The following is an 18496-nucleotide window of genomic DNA, read 5'->3' as shown; positions in this document are numbered from 1 at the left end:
ACCCAGATTCTTCAAAATTTTAATATTAGGGTTTCTTGATAATGACCTTTTTGAATAAAGATTGGTCATCTTGTAGAACTTCCCTTAATTTGATGCCTCATCATGACTAAGTTCAAGTGATGCTTTTTTTTGGCCCAAATGCCAAATGCCATGAGTAATGAGATGTTGGTCTCCATGTCCCCCCTCAGAGGGGCACGAGAGGCCAGAATGTCTCATGACTGACTAGGTTAACTTTGACCATGGGCACAGAGTTTTGCAAACTAAATTTTCATTCACAATAAAATTATATATTTCTCATGTCTTAAAATTCTTAGAAACATCCCACTGTAACATATTTCATTTATGGGTGTGTCATAATTTGTTAATCATATTTTTATTTCATACATCATCATATTGGTAAGCATTTCCAGAATAATATCATAAAACAATGGAATTTATGGACATTTTGTGGCACTCCTGATCTTAATGAAAATATTCGTCATGTTTTACTAGGAAGTGTTTTATTGGCTGTTGGTTTGAAATCAGCTTTTCATACTGTTAGGGAAATACTCCTGTCGGTATGATTAAAATTCAAGAGCCAAGAAATATCTGGTGTTCAATTAGCTCATTCATTTATGGCTATAAGCCTGTGACTGCACCCCTCACACATCAACATACGCAGGTGTTACGCATGCATCTGAGCTGTACTGCTTGGCCATCCTTTGTCTTGGCCTCTGGAACTTGCCATTCAAAAACGGGTCCCTTAGCTTCTCTCTTTCTCAGAACAAATGTATTTCGTCAGCAATTGCAAGCCTTGCCCTCTCCACTCTGGGTTTTGTCTAGCTGAGGCCTTGGCTGAGGGGCAGCTCCCTTTGTTTAACTGGGCAGGGGTGTAAGTTGCCATCATTTCTCTGGTGAACGCTAACTGGTTGAGGATACTGTGTTAGTTCAAGACCTCCAAGACAATGCTGTGGCAGAGTTAGGAGGACATGAGGTTTATCGAGGGTTTAACTTGCCAAAGATAAAAGGTGGGGTGAGAGATGCAGGACCCAACAGAGAAAACCATGGACTGTGACACAGTTTGAACACAGTCTCAGCTAAGCTCGGGGGCTCTGGAACACTCACAGTCTGGGCAGAAATGGCCAGGTCTTAGTATCCCCATGTGCTGTCACTGGCTGGGGGCGACCCAAGAACAGCACACACCCCAGCTCAGACACTGCATCCTGAAGACACGGTAGCCACAGGTTGTCAGCCACTGTTCCCCTGCACCAAACACTTCCTGGGATGGTGACTGGGCAGTTCAGCACCACAACCACCACAGGTTCTTCCATGTGGGAGGTACCCAGGTGCCTACTCCCTCCTGACACTACTGTGTGAGTTCTTTGAGAGCTTGGTGGTCACAATTCCATTCCCAGGCCTGGGAGGCCCAGCTCCAGCTTAGCTTCTGTCACCCTGTCCCCACGTCTTAGCATTAGTGGACACACACAGCCTCTTGGTGCTGGGGAATCTCCAGTCAGGATAGGTCTCTTGGATGGGTAGTTGCACGCACACCTTTGGGAAATGCTTGTCTCCTCATCCTGATGCATGGGGATGTGGGCTGTTCCACCAGACCCTGTCTCTGCCCCAGCATCTCTCCTGCTCACTCCTCCCTTGCTCAGACATGCACAGGTGAGAGATGAGGTATGTTGCCAGAGAAGCTGTCCACCTGGGATTGAAACACCAGTCACTCCTTGCAGGCACCCCCTGCATCTCCCATTTCACTTGGTGTGCCCTGCTCTTCACAGGACACTGCACGCCCCACCAGGCCTGCGGCTCTCCTCTCCCCTGATACCCACAGGTCCGCAATTGTGCTTTCTTAAGTGAGTGATCAAGGGGAAGAGTTCTAGAACACACTGCAGGACTGTACATGGCCCACGTGCAGCCTTAAATGACAATCACTCTTTATGTACATTGTAGCAGGGGGAAAATAGGGGGGTGTTCAAAACCAGGGTTGTAGGAACAGACTATACTCATAGACCATCAGAGAAATGAATTGGATTGAGAATCCTAAGGATTCTGTTAACTCTTTTAGGAACAGACAAGCAAATAATGCTAACCAAACTGGTAGACATTTGTAATTTGCCTTTCAAGCATTTATTATTCCTTTGCCAAGTCACAGCTGGGGTTACTGCATACGGGGTGTGTCCTGCACAGCTCCACTGGGCGCCAATCACATTGCAGGCTATGGAAATGGTGATGCTTGGAGCTGCTCAGTGTACTGCGGCACTGCATTCACAGCAGCCCTGTCTCAGTCCCAGCTTTCCTGTGCGGCCTCGCTCACCCTCTCACAGTCAGTGCAGTCAGGTCTGACATTGTCTTTCGCTCTGGAGTTAGAGCACAGGACAGGGCCTGATGCATCCCATTCCCCTGGCCTCTGGGTCAAGGCGGCATAAATGAATTAAATCTAATCCAGTCCAATCAACTGGATCGCAGAACTCTGGATGGGAATCTGCAGCCTTGAGACATAATTTTCCAAACAAAAACCTCGATTTTTCCCCATACTAATGAAGGCAGCCACTATCAGTTAAATGTGTTAAAATGAAGGGGTTTTGGATTCTTCCTGGCAACGATGGTATGTTCACTCATTTACTCACTCTCTTGTCTGGTCTCTCTTATGCCCTTCTGACACCATTGAGATTGGGCTGCTGAGAGTCTAGTATGTATGATCTTAGGAAAAAACTTTCCTTTGGCCCAAAGAGAAGATGAACTACAAGCACTGCCATAATCTCTAAATAACCAGTCAAGGCTCAAACAAAACACATGATAATGTATCAGGAGGCAGTGAGTTCCCCGTCACCGCAGGGGATCACACCCAGGCTGGGCATTCACTTACAAACCCTGTAGCAGAGGATTCAAATGTCCACAGGAGTTAGGACCATTAGATTGCCAAGCTGATGTCTTTCCCATGGGCTTTTAAAATAGTGAAGATATTCAAACATATGCACACAAACAGAAACATGATATTCTCAGAATTAAATAGATTGTGCTATAGATTTGCCTCCAAAATTTTTTGGAAGCCTGGGAGTGTGAAGATGCCTTCCTTTGCAGAGTATCTTTCAGCTGCCAGTAAGTCAAGATTATGAACCAGGTTCTCGGCTGGTTCTCCTCACAATTTTGTGCAGATAGTCAGTTTCTTTGTGCATTATGTTATTTTTATGTCACTAATTTAAAATTTTATGAAGTCTCCTCCCATATATTTTCCCCAGATAGCTATCTAAAAAGCACATACACAACACAGTGACTAATTTTTTTGTCATTTATGTCTTTTGCTTCACCAATTTATTTACAGATTTACGGCTCATTGACTTTCACAGTTTGAAAATTAATGCTACATCAATACTCCGTATACATTTATTATGATTTTACTGTAAATTATTTTGCAATAGATTGTTTGACTGACATAGTGTAAAACTATTGTATATACATGAAAACATTAAGCAAGTTGAAGGCATAAAATCAGCTAGCACCCTAATGTAGCAGCTTTTGAGTGAGAAACTATATAGCATTTTTATGTAGCATATGGGAAAACTGTGTGGCATGGGAGTTTTTAGCATTAATTCTACAGTTGTACTAAATCTAACATGCCAGTCTCTCTCCACACTCCAGCCAGATTTAAAGTGCTAAATTTTCACTGCTGCATGGAATGCTGAATTATCTAACTCGGAGGTGTTCGAGGAAGCCCAGCTCCATACAGCGCGACAGGACTATTTAGCATCTATACATGGAAATCATCTGAACAGCCGGCTATTCCAAAATGTGGTTTTCTTTCAAATCCAGGAGTCTCTCCAAAATCGCTCTAATGAGAAGAAAACGCATTTTTCAAACCTGGTCACCATCCTTTCAGGTCTTACCTTTTATTTCTCATTTCTCTGCTTTTGACAAATCGTAAACTGGGAACCACACAATTGACTTAGGTAAAGAAGAAAACATACATAATAGCCATAGTATTTTCAGGGACACAAGTGCGAGGAATCTTCAAAAGTTCATGAAGAGACAGGCAGCTGGCGTGGCTAAGTTGTTCACATCCCGAATCAGAGTCCCTGGGTTCTACACCCAGCTCTAGCTCCCAACTTCAGCCTCATGTTAATGCAGCTCTTGGGAGGCAGCAGGCAATGGCTCAGCTACTTGGATCCCTGTCACCCATGTAGGAGACCTGGACTGAGTTCCTGGCTCCCAGCTTCCACAGGGTCCTACCCTGGATATTGTGGGCATTTGAGGAGTGAGCCAACAAACAAAGCATGCTCTCTGTATCTGTCTCTGTCAGTCTCTCTCCTTCTCTCTCTCAAATAAATTTAAAAAATAAAGTTCATGGAAAATGTACAGTATGAAAAAAATTGTGTGGATTTCAAAATTTTTTGCACCAATTTATCTCTTAATTCCATTTTCCACAGACTTTTTGAAGTCTCCTCATACAGTTCAATGAATTTTCACCAGATGAACATACCCCTGTAATCCTCAACCAGATCAAGGCACAAGATATTACCAGCTCCCCAGAGGCACCTGTCATGCTTGTTTATAGTCACTAACCACTCATCGCCAAGGTAAACACTACCCCAACTTCAATCTCATCACTCCTATCTGTTTCCATCCTTTGCAGGAATGGGATAATACATTAGTACCTCTGGGAATGACTTCACCCACTCAGTTTAGGTTTGTGGAGTGCAGCCATGCTGGTGCATGCAGTTTTGTTCCTTCTCAATGTTGTGTATCACTCCACTGTGCGCCCCAATTTATCTTCTGTTGATGAGCACATAGCAAGTTTGGCTATTATGAACAGTGCTGCTACGAACAATGTAGAGCATGGCTTTTAGTGAATGTAAGGATGCCTTTTTGTTGGGTAAAATGACTACTTTAATTACACAGTGCTCTGGCTATATATGGATAAAACAGAAAGTCCCTCTCTGGTCCGTGCTGCTCAGTATTGTGGACAACATCTTTCTGCTAGAGATGATATTGGGAAGGCAGCCTAGACTTCCAGATACAAGGACGTGACATTTCAAAACATCCTAAGAAGACATTTGGAACACATTTCATCTTTATAGATTTAAAGTCTTGCACTCAGGGGGCTGGTGTTGTGGTGTGGTGTGGTATGGTGTGTGAAAGCCACCACTTGCCATGCCAGCATCCCATTTCGGTGCTGGTTTGTGTCCCGGCTGCTCCACTTCCGATCCTGTTAATGGCCTGAGAAAAGCAGTGGAAGATGGTCCAAGTACGTGGACTCTTGCCACCCATGTGGGAGACCCAAAAGGAGCTCCTGGCTTCACCTGGCCAACTCTGGCTGTTGTGACCATCTGGGGAGTGAACCAGCCAGATGGAAGATTTCCCTCTCTCCCTCTGTCTCTCTCTCTGTACCTCTGCTTTTCAAATAAATATACCAATCTTTAAAAATAAATAAAAATAAAGTACTGCACTCAGGAGTGCAAGAAATCATCTTCATGTTTCTGTCACTGCATTTAATTTCTATTTTGAGCCTGCATTCTGCCCACTGGCAGAAACCTAACCTCAGTAAATGCAGAATGCCCTTTCCTGTCTTTATTGTGCTGCACCTAAATTCCAGAGGCAAACAAGATGCTGGGGCCTCTTGCTGCCATCCATTTAGGCTGACATGTGCTAAGACACCTCCTTCCAGCCTGGTCCCAGCTGGGTACTGGGGGCCTTTCCTGGGCCAGTTTTCAGGGCCCCATCAGTTGTGATGGCTCCCTTGCTGGAGGGAGCCTCCGGTGAGCAGGTTGGTTGCCTACACACTCCATGCACACATTCACGTGTACACTTCCTTTGTGTCCACACCCTGCTGCACCCTGGATTAGCCTACAGTTGAGTAGGTAGTCTAGCTTTTCTTTTCTTCGTCTTTTCTTTTTCTTTAAAGGTTTTATTTATTTAAAAGTCAGAGTTATAGAGAAACAGAGTGGGAGAGAGAGATCTTCCATCTGTGGTTCACTAACCAAATGGTCACAATGGCCGGGCTGTGCCAGGCCAAAGCCAGGAGCCAGGAGCTTCATCTGGGTCTCCCATGTGGGTGCAAGGCCCCACAAGTTGGACCATCCTCTGTTGCTTTCCCAGGCTCATTAGCAGGGAGCTGAATTGTAGTAGCTCAGCCAGAACTTGAACTGATGCCCCTACAGGATGATAGTAGCTTTACCCACTGCACCACTGCACTGGCCCCAGACTAGCTTTTCATCTACTCTTCCAAATTCAATGTTGATGGTATGAACTCTATACCATAAACCCTCTAGGCCTTGGGTTTTTGAAACTCAAAAGCCCAAGTTCTTATAACTCAAAAGCTTTTTACCCATTATCATCCTTTGCTTGAGGCAATGAATGCTGATTACTGCAGAGTAGAGGAGCAAGGAGAAGGGAATCCTGTTTCACCACTTAAATACGTGTGTCATTCTGCCACTTCCCTGAATCTTTTCTTCTTTCTTTTTTGAAGTTTTTTTTTTTTTTATTAGTTATTTGAAAGGCAGAATGATGTGGGGGGCAGGAAAGGAAGAGAGATCTTCCGCTGGTTCATGCAATGGCTGGAGCTTGGCCAGGCCAAAGCCAGGAACCTGGAATTCCATCTAAGTCTCCTACATGGATGGTGGGGGCCCAAGTACTTGGGTCACCTTCTGCTGCCTCCCCAGGTGCACTAGCAGGCAGTTAGATTGGAAGTAGAACAGCCAGGACTTGAACCTGCGCTCATATGGGATGATGGTGTTGTAGGTGGCAGGTTAACCTGCTGTACCACAATGTTGGCCACCCCTGAATCCTTTTAAAACTTCTTAATTTTTAAAAAAGATTTTTTATTTCAAATGCAGAGCATTTATAGAGAGGGAGAGGCAGGGAGAGAGAAAGAGAAGTCTTCCATCTGCTGGTTCACTCCCCAAATGGCTGCAACAGCCTGGGCTGGGCCAGATTGAAGCCAGGAGCCAGGGCTTCTTCCAGATCTCCTATGTGAGTGCAGGGGCCCAAGAACTTGGACCATCTTCTGCTGCTTTCCCAGGTGCATTAGCAGGGAGCTGGATTGGAAGTGGAGCAGCTGGGACTCGAACCGGCACCCATATGGGATGCCAGTGTCTCAGGTGGTGGCTTTATCTGCTATATCACAATGTTGGCCCTAGAACTTCTTAAGAAACAAAAAAAGTTTACAATTCTACTCCATGATTACAACTAGACTTGCATCAGATTGTATTTAGTGGTGACTTTTGGGAAATTGATGGCTGTTTATTGTTTCTGACACCATTTCAAAACTATGAAGAAAAGAAAATTCAATAACTGCATACCACCACTAGCTACCATTCATTGAGCACTGCTTATGGCAGTGCATGGCTGCAGACATTGGATATACTTTCTTATTTAACATTACAATGATGCTGGAAAGGAGGGTCTCACCTCCTCACTTTGCTGATGGCAACACTAAGGCCCAGATAAGTAAACTAGCTTGTGCAAGATCACAGAACTAGGATTTGAACCCACTCAACCAAGATCATGCAATGAACCCTGAGTTAATGTAAATGACCACTGGAATGCACTACATCAATGCAGAGAAAGGAAAGGATCTGGAGACTATGTCACCACTTTGTCCAACATGTTACATCTAGGGCAGGCCTTTGGTACAGTGTTTAAGACACCACTTGGAATACTTGCATCCCATAATGAGGCACCTGTGTTCAAGTCCTGGCTCTGTTTCTGATCCAGGCTTCTGCCAATACATACTATGGGAAGGCAGCAGAAGATGTTCAAGTACTTGGGTCCCTGCCACCTACATGGGAGATCCAAACTGAGTTTCAGACTCCTGGTCTCAGCCTGGCCCAACCCTGGCAGTTGCAGGCATTTGGGAGGTAACCCAGTAAACAGAAGATCTCTGTCTCTCTCTATGCCTTTCAAATAAGCTGAAAATAAAAATTTTAAAAACCCAAGTTGCATCCAATTTTACGATTCCTTGAATCCAGGAAGAAGTGCCCCTTCAAATGAGGAAAACTGACAGCGCCCACTCTCTATTCTATAGTTTGGATCCTGATTTTCACAGATTATATGACTAGAGCATTCTGTTAAATAGCAGAATAAATGGAATTATTTCTCATAATTTTTATGGTTAATTTACAACATATAAAATGATACATAAGCAGGAAATCATCAAAAATGTTTGCAGAAGGCTTATGAACTGCAATGATACAAAGGACACACAGAGAGTAGACAATCCCAAGTGCTATAGTACTTGAGCAAATGTTTTTAATGGAACTTAAGTCTAGTTAATGCCTTCAAAAATAAGGGCAGATGGCTGTTTGAGTCTGATCCATGAGAAAGCTCTTCCTCTCTTTCTCTTCCTCCACACTCAGAGTGACCTATTCCCAAACCTCCCTCCTCCTGCTGTCTTTTCTCTCTGAGTTTCCGTGTCCACAGGTAAAACAATTATAGGGTTTGCCAGCTTCCAACCCAAGAGACTCCGTGACTAAATAATTAGTTCAGCCAGTAAAGACCTTTCCTCCTTAGAAAGGTTGTGAGGGCAGGAGCAGCAACAGAAAGCACTCAGAACAATATTTTTTTCCATTTCACCTATTATGAAGGTACTTCAAAGTTTACAGAAAGTGGGATTAAAATTTATTTTGGTAGAAAATTTTTCAAAACCCATGCAGATGAGAGGTCTTCAAAAAGTAAAGAGAGGAACTGGGGCTGTGGCGTAGCAGGTAAAGCCAATAACTGCAGTGCCAGCATCCCATATGAGCGCCGGTTCAAGTCCTGGGTGCTCTACCTCCAATCTAGCTCTCTGCTATGGCCTTGGAAAGCAGTGGAAGATTGCCCACGTCCTTGGGCCCCTGAACCCATGTGGGAGACCAGGGGGAAGCTCCTAGATCCTGGTTCAGATCGGCACAGCTCCAACGGTTGCGGCCATTTGGGGAGTGAACCAGCAGATGGAAGACCTCTCTCTCTGTCTCTCCCTCCCTTTCTCTCTGTGTAACTCCAATTTTCAAATAAATAAATATATAAATAAATAAATCTTTAAAAAAAAATTAGTAAGGAGGGCCCAGCATTGTGGCGAGCCAGGTAAAGTCACCATCTGCAATGCCAGCACCCTATATGGGCCCCAGTTGAGTCCTGGTTGCTCCACTTCTGATCCAGCTCCCTGCTAATGTGCCTGGGAAAGCAAGAGAAGATGGCCCAAGTCCCTGGGCCCCTGCCACCCACATGAGAGGTTCAGAAGAAGCTCCTGGCTCCTGGCTTTGGCTTGGCCTATCCCTAGCTGTTGTAGCCATGTGGGGAGTGAACCAGCAGATGGGAGATCTCTCTCTCTCTCTCTCTGTCTTTCCTTCTCTCCCTGTAACTCTTTCAGATAAATTAACATCTTTTTAAAAAATTAAGGAAAATATATATGAAAAAGTTACATATAGATTTCTAATTTTTAGGGGGTATTGTGACTGGTGGCCACTAATTCCAGTTCTCCACAAACTTTTAGAAGTACCCTTGTGTGTGGCTATATCTATTTAGTTTTTTAATGACTTTAACAATGAGAATATAATACATATTTCTTTTCTAACTTACTTTTTTCATTTAGTATATGTTAGACACTTGTTGATACCAGTATAAATAGATCTAGATCATTTTTAATAGTTGCAAAAAATTTCATTATCCAAGCCGGCGCCGTGGCTCAATAGGCTAATCCTCCACCTTGCGGCGCCGGCACACCGGGTTCTAGTCCCGGTTGGGGCGCCGGATTCTGTCCCGGTTGCCCCTCTTCCAGGCCAGCTCTCTGCTATGGCCAGGGAGTGCAGTGGAGGATGGCCCAGGTGCTTGGGCCCTGCACCCCATGGGAGACCAGGAAAAGCACCTGGCTCCTGGCTCCTGCCAGGATCAGCGCGGTGCGCCGGCTGCAGCGGCGGCCATTGGAGGGTGAACCAGCGGCAAAGGAAGACCTTTCTCTCTCTGTCTCTCTCTCACTGTCCACTCTGCCTGTCAAAAAAAAAAAAAAAAAAAAAAAAAAAAAAAAAAATTTCATTATCCAGATGTTTCATTGTGTATTTACCCATTCCCCTTATCTGATTATTTCCAAAATTTAACTATTTTATATAATGCTATACTTTATGTTCTATAATGAATAAAACAGAAGCTATCTCATCTAACCTCACTGACACCAAAAGTTGGTTAACCAGTTTAAGCAAGGAATCATAAAAATTAATACAACATGTTTCATATTATCTTTTTTTTTTTTTTTTTTGACAGGTAGAGTGGACAGTGAGAGAGAGAGAGAGAGAGACAGAGAGAAAGGTCTTCCTTTTTGCCGTTGGTTCACCCTCCAATGGCCGCCACGGCCAGCGCGCTGCAGCCAGCGCACCGCGCTGATCTGATGGCAGGAGCCAGGTACTTATCCTGGTCTCTCATGGGGTGCAGGGCCCAAGCACTTGGGCCATCCTCCACTGCACTCCCTGGCCACAGCAGAGAGCTGGCCTGGAAGAGGGGCAACTGGGACAGAATCCGGTGCCCCGACTGGGACTAGAACCCAGCGTGCCAGCGCCGCAAGGCGGAGTATTAGCCTAGTGAGCTGCGGCACCGGCCTATCTTTTTTTTTAAGACTTATTTATTTATTTGAAAGGCAGAGATTTAGAGATAAGGGAAGACACAGAGAGATCCTTCATCTGCTGGTTCACTCCTCAAATGGCCTCCACCGCTGGGGCTGGGCCAGGCTGAAGCCAGGAGCCAGGAGCTTTCTCTAGGCCTCCCACATGGGTGCAGGGACCCAAGCACCAGAGCAATCCATAGCTGCCTTCCCAGGCTCATTAGTGGGGAGTTGGATCAGAAGTGGAGCAGCTGGGACACAAACTGGTGCCTATATGGGATACTGGCACTGCAGGTGGCAGCTTAACCCACTATGCCACAATGCTAATCCATAAAATTCCTATGTATAAAATTAAAGGGGGGAGGGAGGGCTGGTGCTGCGGCGTAGCAGGTTAAGCCACATTCCATATGGGTGCTGGTTCAAGTCCTGGCTACTCCACTTAGGATCCAACTCCCTGCTAATGCATCTGGAGAAAGCAGCAGATGGCCCAAGTGCTTGGGCCCCTGCACCCATGTGGGAAACTCAGAAAAAGCTCCTGGCTCCTACCTTTGGACTGGACTGGCCCAGCTCCAACAGTGACCATTTGGTAAGGGAACCAGCATATGCAAGATCTCTCTCTCTCTTTCTCTTTCTTTCTGTCTCTGTAACTCCACCTCTCAAATAAATGAATCTTTTAAAAATTAAATCAGGGGACTGGTATTGTGATGCAACAGGTTAAGCTACATTTACAGTACTGGCATCCCAAATCAGAGTGACTGTTCAAATCAAGGCTATTCCAATTCTGATTCAGCTTCCTGCTAACATGCCTAGGAAATTAGTGGAAATGGCCCAAGTGCTTGGGCCTCTGCCATCCATATGGGAGACTTGGAGAGAGTTCCTGGTGCCTAGCTTCAGCCTGACCTACACCCTGCTGTTGTAGCCATTTGAGAAGTGAACCAACAGACGAAAGATCTCTATCTCACCCTCCCCCTGTTGCCCTGTCAAATAAATAAACAAATCTTTTTTAAAAAAAAAAAAAAGTAGCACAAAAGGGTCATAGATCTAAATGTAAGAGCTAAAACTATTAAAACTCATTTAAAAACAGGATTATGTCATTGTGGTCATGGGTTAGGCAAAGTCTTCTTGGAGATGATGCCAAAAGCACAAGAGACAAAGGAAAAACTAGGTAAATCAGACTTGATCAAAATTAAAACTTCTGTGCATCAAAGAATAGCATTAAGAAGGTGAAAGACAAGCCATCAAATGGGAACAAATATTTGCAAATCATGCCTGACAATGGACTTGTATCTAGAATATATAAAGATCTCTTGCAAGTTGTTAATAAAAAGAGACATAGCCCAATTTAAAAATAGGCAGACAATTTGAAAAGACATTTCTCTAAAGGAGACATACAAATGACCAACACGTGCTGGAAAATACACACAGCTTCTGTCTTAAGCTGTTGGTGCAGCTATCACAAAACAGCTGAGACCGGGTAATTTACAGGCAGCAGAAACGTACTTCTCACAGTCCCGGAGGCCGGGACAGCCGAGCAAGGCAGCAGCAGACTGTGTCTGTCAGGCCTGTTTCAGTGACAGTGTCTTCAAGTGGCATCCCCACATAGCGGAAAGGGGAAGGGCAAGACAGGGAAGAGTGCCGTGCGAAGCTCTTTATAAGGGCATTAATCCCATTCTCAAGGATGGCGCCCTCCTGACCTCATCACCTCCTGAAGGCCTCACTTCTTAATGCCATCACACTGGGTGTCAGTTTCCAACATGCATTTAGAGGAGCACGAACATTCCAAACATAGCAGCATCATTAGTCGCCAGGGCAACACAAATCCAAACCACAATCAGACACCACTCCCCATTCACCAGGATGGCTGTAATAGACACATGGGGACAGGCATCTGGCATAGCAGTTCAGACACCACTTGGGATGCCCACATCCCCTATCATTGTACCTTAGTTCAAGTCCAGAATCTGCTTCTAATTCAGTTTCCTACTGGTGCACACCCTTGGGGTTAGCAGACGATGGCTCAAGTGCTTAGGTCCCTGCTGCCTACATGGGAGACCTGGGCTGGGTCCTTGTTTTCTGGTTTCAGCCTGATCCAACCTTGGCTGTTGTGGGCATTTGGGGGAATGAACCATAGGATGGAGGATGTCTCTTTCTCTACACCCATCAGACAAATAAAAATCTTAAAAAATAAAATGGTTCGAATTAGTTTGTTGAAAAGACAGATAATAACAAGTGTTGATCGCAAAGGTTTAAACAGAGTTAGCATGTGACCAGGCAATTGTACTCCCATGCATATTCCCAAGAGAAACAAGGATATCCACCCATAAAAACACTTCTACAAGAATGTTCACAGCAACATTATTCATAATAGCCAAAAAGTGGAATCTCAGTTGTCCATCACTTGATGAGTGGATAAATAAAATGTTTCATATTCATGCGGTGGAATATTATAGAACCATAAAGAGGAAGGGAGGACTGATACATGCCACAACACAGATGAGCCTTGAAAACACTGTTACATGAAAGAAGCAGTCACAAAGATCACATCACATAATGTTGATTTCATTTATATGGAATGTCCTGGAATTATTCTGAGGCTACCATCTGTTTTCTGTTGAGACCCTCACTTAACTGGACAGGCAGAGGCCCTGCTATCTTAGGGCTCCCTGTTTATAGGCCTGAAAAGCAGCAGATGATGGCTTAACAGCTTGGGTCCCTGCCACCCACATGGGAGACCCTGATGGATTTCCAGGTTCCTGGCTTCAGCTTGACCCAGCCCCAGCTGTTGTGAGCATTTAGGGAGTGAACCAGGGGATAGAACACCTTTCTATCTTTATTTCTCTCCCTATTACTCTGCAATTCAAACAAAAGTTAACAAATCTGGGGCTGGTGTTGTGATGTAGCAGGTAAAGCCACTGCCTGCGCCTGGCATCCTAGGAGGGTGCTGGTTCAAGTCTTGGCTGCTCCAGATCAGATCCAGCTCTTTGTTAATGGCCTGGGAAAAGCAGTGGAGGGTGACCCAGGTGCTTGGGCCCCTGTCACCTATGTGGGAGATACGGATGAGCCCTGGCTGCTGGCTTTGACCTGGCTCAGCCCTTGCCATTGTGGCCATTTGGAGAGTAAACCAGCAGATGGAGGACCACTCTCTCACTCTGTCTATCCTTCTCTATAACTCTGACTTTCAATTAAATGAAGATTTACTTATTTATATGAAAGGTAGAGTTACAGAGAGACAGAAGGAGTGACAGAGAGAAAGAGATCTTCTATCTGTTGGTTCATTCCCCAAATAGCTGCAAATAGCTGGACTGGGCCAGGCCAAAGCCTGGAGCCAGAAGCTTCTTCCAGACTTCCCACATGGGTGCAATGGCCTAAGGACTTGGGCCATTTTCCAGTGCTTTCCCAGAAGCATCAGCAGGGAGCTGGATCAGAAGTAGAGCAGTTGGGACTTGAACTGGTGCCCATATGGGGTTTTGGCATGGTAGGTGATGGCTTAACTCTCTGTGCCACAGTGCCAGCCCTAAAATAAATAAATCCTTCTTTTAAAGATTTTATTTATTTATTTGAGAGGTAGAGTTACAGACAGTGAGAGGGAGAGAGACAGAAAGGTCTTCCTTCTGTTGGTTCACTCCCCAGATGGCCGTAACAACTGGAGCTACGCTGATCCAAAGCCAGGAGCCAAGTGCTTCTTCCCGGTCTCCCATGTGGGTGCAGAGTCCCAAGCACTTGAGCCATCTTCTACTGCTGGATTGGAAGAGGGGCAGGCGGGACCAGAACCGGCACCCATATGGGATGCTGGCTGGCACCATAGGCGGGGAATTAACCTACTGCACCACAGCGCCAGCCCCTAAATAAATCTTTAATAAAAATTTTTTTAAATCCCATGTGTTGGCCGGCGCCGCGGCTCAATAGGCTAATCCTCCGCCTGCAGCGCCTGCACACCGGGTTCTAGTCCCAGTCGGGGTGCCAGATTCTGTCCCGGTTGCCCCTCTTCCAGGCCAGCTCTCTGCTGTGGCCCGGGAGTGAAGCAGAGGATGGCCCAAGTGCTTGGGCCCTGCACCCGCATGGGATACCAGGAGAAGTTCCTGGCTCCTGCCTTTGGATCAGCACGGTGCGCCATTGGAGGGTGAACCAACAGCAAAAGGAAGACCTTTCTCTCTGTCTCTCTCTCTCTCACTGTCCACTCTGCCTGTCAAAAAAAAAAAAAAAAATCCAATGTGTTTTGTTATGTGATGGTTAAGTACTTTCAGCACAGAAAAAGACTTAATTTCTGATTCATGAAATACAAATAAATTAAGGTAATCAAATGTATACCTATATGTTGAACTCAAACATATTTACACACAACTCATTAACAAAGATAAATGAGAACATATGATTCATGATGTACTTTCTTTCCTACCACCTAGTCCCTTAAAGAAGAGATCTTTGTCATTCGGATCCCTGTGTTTTGTTTTACTTCATTACTTTCTGGTCTTGTCCTTGGTTTCAAAGACTTGTATATATGCATTTTTAGTCATTTGAGCCCTGAACTCCATCCAGGTCTCCCACATGTGTGGCAGGGACCCAGGTATTTAAGTCGTTACCTGCTGCCACCCAGGGTGCATATTACCAGGAAACTGGATCAGAAGCTGAGCAGGGGCTTGTACCCAGGCACTCAGATACAGGCCGTGGGCATCCCAAGTGGCATCTTACCCACTGCACCAAATGCCCACCTCTTGGGGGGTTTTTCAGAGTTTACTTTAAGAAAAAGAAATTCCTTTAATGTATAAATGTGGAACTTGCCAATCTGTATGGACTCTAATCAAGCAAATCAAGCAAATCTTCCTTTCATCATGGGACTACTTTATTTGCATAGAAAACAAGTATTGGCATATACATACTAATTTTTTAAAAGATTTATTTATTTATTTGAAAGGCAGATATACACAGAGGCAGACTCATAGGAGGGAGAGAGAGAGAGAGAGAGAGAGAGAGTCAGTCTTCCATCTGCTGGTTCACTCCCCAAATGGCCTCAATGGCCAGAGTTGTGCCGATTAGAAGCTAGGAGCCAAGAGCTTCTTCCTGGTCTCCCACGTGGGTGCTACTGCTTTCCCAGGCCATAGCAGAGATCTGGATTGGAAGTAGAGCAGCTTGGACTTGAACTGACGCCCATATGGGATGCCGGCACTGCAGGCAGCAGCTTTATCTGCTATGCCACAGTGCTGGCTCCACATACTAATTTTTTTCATCTAAATTCTATATTCTCATCATTACTCTTCTCTGTTAAGATCTTTGTGGCAAGTTGAGCTACTGCTTGCAACACCAGCATCCCATTTGAGAATCAGTTCCAGTCCTGTCTCCTCTGCTTCCAATCCAGTTCCTTGCTAATACACCTGGGAAAGCAGCAGTAGATAACCCAAGTGCTTGGACTCCTGCCATCCACATGGGAGACTTGGATGTAATTCCAGGCTCCTGGCGTCAGCCTGGGCCAGCCCCAGCCATTGTGGTCATTTGCGGAGTGAACCAGTGGATGGAAGACTGTTTCTATCTCTCTGTAACTCCGTCTTTCAAATAAATAAATCTTAAAAAAGAAAGAACAGATGGAAGAATGGAAGAATGGAAGAATGGAAGGATGGAAGGATGGAAGGATGGAAGGATGGAAGGATGGAAGGAAGGAAGGAAGGAAGGAAGGAAGGAAGGAAGGAACTTTGTGGGGTGTATGGACCTCTTTTCTCTGGGAAATCTGAAGGCAGCCTGGCAGCTCTATATTTCTATGAAAGCAAAACAACAAATTAGGAGTATATCAGAAATGGGGAAAAGACTAAGCATTATGCCCAAAGAAATCAGTTCAGTGTCAGCTCTAAGTCAAACACAATTATCATTTCACAGAGAAAAAATGCATAAAAATTCCAGTTATTTCTTTCTATATCTTATAAATGCCACTACCAAACCCATTTAAGATTGAACATAAATTATATATTAGGTAAAGATTTTAAACAAAGAGTTGCCAGGTTGAGAGTCAAAACTGTCCAGCATAAATTCATTGACAAAGGATGACTTGTCATACAATGTTTTAAAAATCCGAACATTTATTCACCCAAAAGAATAAGGTACATAGAGTCACTACCTAGGTGGACTTTAATTTTTCCACCTGTAACAGTGTACTATGTACTGGTTCTGACTTCTTCAAAGCCTCATTCTACCAACAAATGCTTATGCACTCCTAGTTTCTGGATGATTAGAGCGCCCTCATGTGTGTCTAGACAGTATTAATCACAGCACTGCTGCAATTAATGATGTCTTCATTTTCCTACTGATACTAGCTTCAAGTATCACTCAGAAAATGCTGAAGAATATGGCTAATCCCACTACAGTTCACTTTTTTCATTTTTTTTTATTTTTTGACAGGCAGAGTGGACAGTGAGAGAGACAGACAGAGAGGAAGGTCTTCCTTTTCCGTTGGTTCACCCCCCAATGGCCACTGTGGCCAGCACGCTGCGGCCGGCGCACCGCACTGAAGCGAAGCAAGGAGCCAGGTGCTTCCCCTGGTCTCCCATGCGGGTGCAGGGCCCAGGGACTTGGGCTATCCTCCACTGCACTCCCGGGCCACAGCAGAGAGCTGGACAGGAATAGGAGCGACCGGGACAGAATCCGGCACCCCGACCAGGACTAGAACCTGGCGTGCCTGCACCGCAGGCGGAGGATTAGCCTATTAAGCCACGGCGCCGGCCTACAGTTCACTTTTGAACTTTATATGTTAAATTTATCCTGAAGCAATGAAGTTATTGATGTGGTTTAAATTTTAATTTAACAAACTGAAGCATTTTTTTTCTCTTCAAACCTGTAAAATAACTTTTTCATTGTAATATTATCATATTGGGGTAGGCATTGTGGTAGAGGAGGTTAGCTGCTGCTTATGATGCTGACATCCCATACTGAAGCGCTGGTTCAAGTCCCATTGCTCTGCTTATGATCCCACTTCCTGCCACTGGGTCTGGAACAGCAGTGGAAGATGGCTGAAGTGCTTGGCCCCTTGCTACCCACATGGGAGACATACATGGAGATCCTGGCTCCTGTCTTCAGCCTGGCCCAGACTTGGATATTGTGGTCATTTGAGGAGTGAAAAATCTGGAAAATCTGAGTGGAAAATCTGTCTCTTCCTCCCTGTCACTCCCCCTTTCAAACAAATAAATACATCTATCAAAAATATATATTATCCTATTATGCCTAAAATATGTAGTCAATTAAGTTATTAATTATAAATTGTTTATTAATTTTTGATGTATTTGAAAGGAAGAGAGACAGATGAGAGAGATCTTTCATCTGTCTATTCACTCTCATTCTGGATCTTCCAGGTGGGTGGAAGAGACCGAAGTACTTGAAGAATTCACTGCTGGCTCCCAGGGTGAGCAAAAACAGGAAGCTGGAACTGGAACTGCAGCCAGGATGTGGGTGTGCCAAGTGACATCAAATCCTTAATTATAGCACATGATAACTTAACATCATCACTGTAGGGGTAAGAAAAACTACTCCAGGGACCAATTCTAGCTCAGTTTTCCAAACAAAAATTTTAAATCATTGTAAAGAGATTTCTTCCTATTCAAAAAGAAAAAAAAAAAAAGAGCAAAACTACATCAGAGGTCAAAAGAAAATCCATTTTTCGAAAAACCACAAAAAATAAAAAACAAAAATCTCATAAATCCAATCACATTTAATGGCATCATTAATCCAACAACTATTTATTGAGCCCCCACTATATGTCAGGATTGAAATGTCAAATTGAAGGAACTCCAAGTCTGTACAATGACCCAGTAATAACTGCCTTACCTAAGAGAGTTGCTATAAAGCTCTAATAACATGATGTGTGTACCCACATCTTTAGGTGACTGAGGTGTTATTAAAATGTTTACAAGAGAAACTTTGGTGATTGCTAGCACACATTTGAGGGGTTACAATGCATATAGAAAATCA

The 18496-nt window shown here is 44.5% G+C and overlaps 1 protein-coding gene across 12 annotated transcripts in view; it reads right to left on the bottom strand.

Moving 5' to 3' along the window:
- RPS6KB1 (ribosomal protein S6 kinase B1) overlaps window positions 1–18496 on the bottom strand; it is a 222813-nt gene that overhangs the window by 119252 nt on the left and 85065 nt on the right. The window contains exon 16 of one of the 12 annotated variants that reach the window (XM_070059933.1): window positions 3677–3814. The exons of the other annotated variants lie outside the window; for them this stretch is intronic. Coding sequence (XP_069916034.1) covers window positions 3763–3814 — 52 coding nt within the window. The 3' untranslated portion in view covers window positions 3677–3762. Of the gene's footprint in view, window positions 1–3676; window positions 3815–18496 lie in introns of those variants that run through there. 12 annotated transcript variants of the gene reach the window in all.

Source organism: Oryctolagus cuniculus, chromosome 17 (genome assembly GCF_964237555.1).
Source record: "Oryctolagus cuniculus chromosome 17, mOryCun1.1, whole genome shotgun sequence".
Lineage (NCBI taxonomy): Eukaryota > Metazoa > Chordata > Mammalia > Lagomorpha > Leporidae > Oryctolagus > Oryctolagus cuniculus.
Note: the sequence above shows the minus strand (reverse complement) of the source record. Positions and strands in the feature narration are given on the sequence as shown.